This window comes from Porites lutea, chromosome 3 (assembly GCF_958299795.1).
Source record: "Porites lutea chromosome 3, jaPorLute2.1, whole genome shotgun sequence".
Taxonomy (NCBI): Eukaryota; Metazoa; Cnidaria; class Anthozoa; order Scleractinia; family Poritidae; genus Porites; species Porites lutea.
In genome coordinates, this window is record NC_133203.1 from 37890301 (window position 1) to 37894854 (window position 4554).

The following is a 4554-nucleotide window of genomic DNA, read 5'->3' on the forward strand; positions in this document are numbered from 1 at the left end:
CAACAATGTATCATAAGAAATCAAAGCTAGGGGTCACCTTTCCCACCACCAGGAAGAGGGGATGTTCAAGCTTCACTATGACCAATTCATCAAACCAAGTAAAGAACAAAATGTGTGCTGTCTTTTTTAAAGCAATTCATTGGCAATTGCAACAGAACAAATACACATTATATTAATTACTTTTGTTTGCTTGAAAGTACAAAAAAATTTCATCAACCAAATGAAATCAAGCGTACAGGCAATACCCTGTTTATAAATAAGACAGACTCGCAAAAAATATATACCCAGCTTAGGACAAACTCATGGGAAACAAGATTGCTCTTACATCAGCATTCAGTCTTGCTTGCTTGGAGATTAGATTGAGAAATGAGGAGGAAACAGGATTTACTCGCTAAAGGTTTTTTACTTCCTACTTTATCGATGTCGATACTTTTTCTTTGTTTCTGAATTGATTTAGTATCTACGTTAGTGACGACCGGAAATACGTCTGTGGTTGCAGGTATATGCGTGAGAAATTACATCATTGCCAGAGATCAAAAAAGTGATTTACATGGCATGTCATTTCAAGCATAACCAAAAATAAACAGCACGCTCATCACAAGATCCATTCGCATACAGTCAAAGTGTACAACACCCTAAAATCGCAGTTTTGCTAATTAAGATTCTTATTTTTTTTCTACCACTGAGTAGCGTTCACTTGTTCCAAAGTAATCAACACTTTCAAGTGATAAAATTCGTGGTCATTTTGGAAAAGCTCCAAATTAAATCTTTGCTAAGCTTTCTTCACAAAACCTGCGTGGCTTTGATCATGCAACGATTCTTAGTCCCAGTTTCCATAGTCTCTGCAAGGAACACTTGGCACAATGACCCCCTTTTGTGTCCTAAATAAGATGAAAAACGCGTTGCAGATTATGATTCTCGCTGCTTACGCAAGCAACACTAATTAATACCCTGTTTAGGACAGAGAGGTCTCAAAAACCATACCCTGTCCAGCAGCACATAATCGTAAAGGCCAAAGAAGGGAGTACCCTCCGCCCCCCACCTGGGGGAATTCCTGCCACTTTAATTCACTCAGTTTTAGCATGAGCTCATTGAAACATAGCGTTTACGATTTGATTTCAGTTGTATATTTCATTCTTTACAATAATTGAGATAGTATCCCAACCAAAATAAACGGTTAATGCCTAAGTGCAGGCTATTGTAGGAAACAACTACATTAAAATATTATATGACAGCTACAGCTAGTGCTAATTAATAGGCCATTTGCACTAAGAGGTCACATGACCAATGCTTCCTTTAAACAATGACTTGGAATCCTGTTGATGACAAAAATTGACAGAGTGCATAAAAATCATCTTACACTGGAAATTTGAGAGGAAACGCATTTAAGGGAGATATTGTATGGCACTTTGATATTTCAACAAAGTAGTATGATTTGTATTGGCCGCCATGTTGGAGGGAATACTCTTGCCCTACAACATGGTGGCCAAACTACTTTTTGCTTGTATCTTGTTAAACGTTTGATAGTTACACTCAGATGTGCTGTATATGTTACCACATCATCTTTTCAACAATTTCCTTGAAGTTTAAGTGCAAAATTTATGTTCGGAAAGAGGTAATTCATTGTTTTAAAAATCACATTTTGGTCACGTGACAAGCCACGAACTTCCTCATTTTAAGAAAATGGTGCGGGTTTGAAAAACTAAATCACCGTTATTTTGTATAAGATATGACCCACTAATCGTTTTTTGAAGGCAAAATCATATAACTTTCATCTCACTAACTTTGGCAAATCTCCTCCATCTGCCGGCTTCAAATTGACGATCGATCCGTTCTTAAACTTGCAAGAACACGTGTCGACTCTTTCACAGGTTTCCGCTGATATGCAACCTGCTATAACCATCGTAAAGATGCTCACTGCAAGAGAACTCCTTGCACTTGCCATTTCTCCCGGAACTCTACTCGTGACTTCAGGGCAGACTCGTACCCAGCCGTCACTGATGAAATAATGCGCGCAAAGGCGCTTGGGAAGGAAGGAGAAACTGTGACGTTGATAATGCAACCATCGCGCAAACAAGTACCGAAGTCCCCAGGGTCATCTCCCTTTTCCGCTGCCGATGACGTCTTTTTACTACTCGGGGATCTCAATGGGGTTAACCGATAGACGTAAACTGGCCAAAAATTTAGTCATTTGCCGTAAAAAATGAAAAATTTTAACTGTTAGCCGTAAATAGGGCAAAAAAGAGTTAACCGTAAAAGGAATTGTTCCGTAGATTTGCTACTTTTAAGGAAGGTACTAAACTCACTTATGGTTGCGTTTTTTTATTTCCCGGCTAGTGTGACTCTGTACGCACGTTCGGTAAGGTGTTGACCAAGACCTAGGCTCCATTTCCGCCGCTGTCTCGGGGAACTAATTTTTTTTCTATAACGAAAGTGTGGCCTCTTGCTGGGGATTAATATTTGAGATCGGTTGTGCCCTCGAAACACTAGTGAAACAACACGCGGAGATGTCACAGTTTGTTAAACACGTTAGCGATAAAAAACATTTCCCTGTTTTCCTCTGACGCTACAGTAGACATTGCCAGGCCTAAGTCCTGTACGGCGTCTTCCCACGCAATCTCCGTCAAGGCATTTCGGTGGCGAACTCGCGGCGGACCATGTGTCCGGAGACGCATTAGCCGTGCGAAATAATGAGGCCTACGGACCAGGCAACGGCTGACAGGCTGCGCTATCATTAAAAACACTGGACACGGGAATTTTGTTATTAGCCGTTTTCACACTAGACCTAGAAATGGATTATCCGTCTGAGACTAGCCTGTGTACAGTCGTCCCCTTCCAGACAGACACCCCGTTTCCGATTTTTTTTGAGGGGAGGGGGCGGCTGTACACAGGCTATCTGAAGCGGATAATCCCTTCTTCAAAATGTCCGACGAAATTGACGGATAAAGTCAGGCGGATTGTTCATTCAAAATTAAAACTATTCCATTTTCAAATTAAGACGTATTACCTATCTGACGCGAATCATCAAACGGATAACCCGTCTCACACGAACTGAATCCGTCTCTAGTGTGGAAAAGGCCATTTCTGTTGTAATGAATGTCGCGCCCCGGCCTTGAGTTGGGCGTTCGCGTGTGTGCTTTGCTTTTTCACAAAGATTATTTTTAAATTGACTATTGACATTTCTATGTGGAAAATAATATTGGAAGTGGAATACTTTATAAAAAGTGTAGATCTATCAAATGTTAAAATTTTTGAAAAGAATACCTTAGTTTACCCCGAGATGATCCTAAGACCTTTATTTTGCTTTAAAGATACAAAAAATACAGTGTAATTAATATTTACCTTTTGAAACAAAAGAAGTCAATTTTTAACTTTTTTGTTAACCGTAACTGAAAAAAATTAACCGATAGCCGTAAAAGAACCAAAATTTTAGCCGATAACCGTAAAAGCCACCACCCCATAGGGACCCCCCCTACTCGGAGACCAGAATCATTTTGGTTTTTACTTTCATATGTAAATTTGGTAATCCCAATGAAGTTTAAATAACAAAAGTCCTAATTTGCACACGAACGCAAAACCCTGAAGGATTCTGGTAGCAGTAGTAAAATGACGCCATCGTGCAAATAGCCTATGGGAAAAAGAGACGCTGGGGGACCGCTAGGGACGACTGGGGACTAGCCTGCATCGCATAACAGGAGGTTTATGAGCCAAGCGAGAGGAACGCGGCATTTTGCGTGAAGCGCGAAACGAATACGAAGCGCGTTCGCACTCGTTTTTCTTCTCTTCTTCAGTTTCGTTCGCCTCTCCACGTCTTCCTCCCCTTTTTTGTTGCTGCTAGGCAGCTGGCGCTTTTTTTTCGTTCCAGGAAAAAGTGATCATAACTGATAGAATGGTCATATAGTGGGGTTCTTAGCCATACCATAGGATTATTTTCCTCATAAATTATTGAACTATGTGAAAGGCAAAAAGCCATACGTGCAATGTACGATACTGAGAAAACAGCTGATTCCCGGCTCTATTGCACACAAGCCAGTCATACCATAAAAAGATACTCATGTCTCTATGAACTTAAGGGGGGAGTCTGGTTGAAATTTTGAGTTAAATTATGAACTCGGTCATTTTTTTGTTTTATTCGTTTTTAGACAGAAAAACTATTCAACTTTAAAATATTAACACTTTCAACATCAGAAATTATCCATAAAATGAAAAAAAAGTTCAATCTTTCGTAGTGTATACAAAATTGTTTTCCGTTTCCATGGCAACCGTTTCAAACAAATGCATTTTGGAGGGGTTTTTTGCACTGATATGAAGTCCAATGGTTCGTTTGTTCCTGTAGTCCCTTCCAAGACCATCCCTGTTCAATATTTCCAAACTTGGAAGGCCTGGTTGCATAGCACGGTGTTATTTCGCTCTTCGTACAGACTCCATGTGAATCTCTCGCACAACGCGATGCCAAAAGGAGGAAAAATCGGGCGAAAACAGTCCGTACTGAAAAAGAATTGTCAAAAAAAGAAATCAAAATTCAAGGGAGTCCAAAAACAAAAGAAAGTGCCC

At 40.1% G+C, this 4554-nt stretch overlaps 1 protein-coding gene across 2 annotated transcripts in view; it reads right to left on the bottom strand.

The window, feature by feature from the left end:
• Positions 1–1973, bottom strand: part of LOC140931080 (uncharacterized) — a 26201-nt gene extending 24228 nt beyond the window's left edge. For both annotated transcript variants that reach the window (XM_073380822.1, XM_073380821.1), the window contains exon 1: positions 1785–1973. In XM_073380822.1, coding sequence (XP_073236923.1) covers positions 1785–1945 — 161 coding nt within the window. In that variant the 5' untranslated portion in view covers positions 1946–1973. The remainder of the gene's footprint in view (positions 1–1784) is intronic.
• Positions 1974–4554: the final 2581 nt, after the last annotated feature.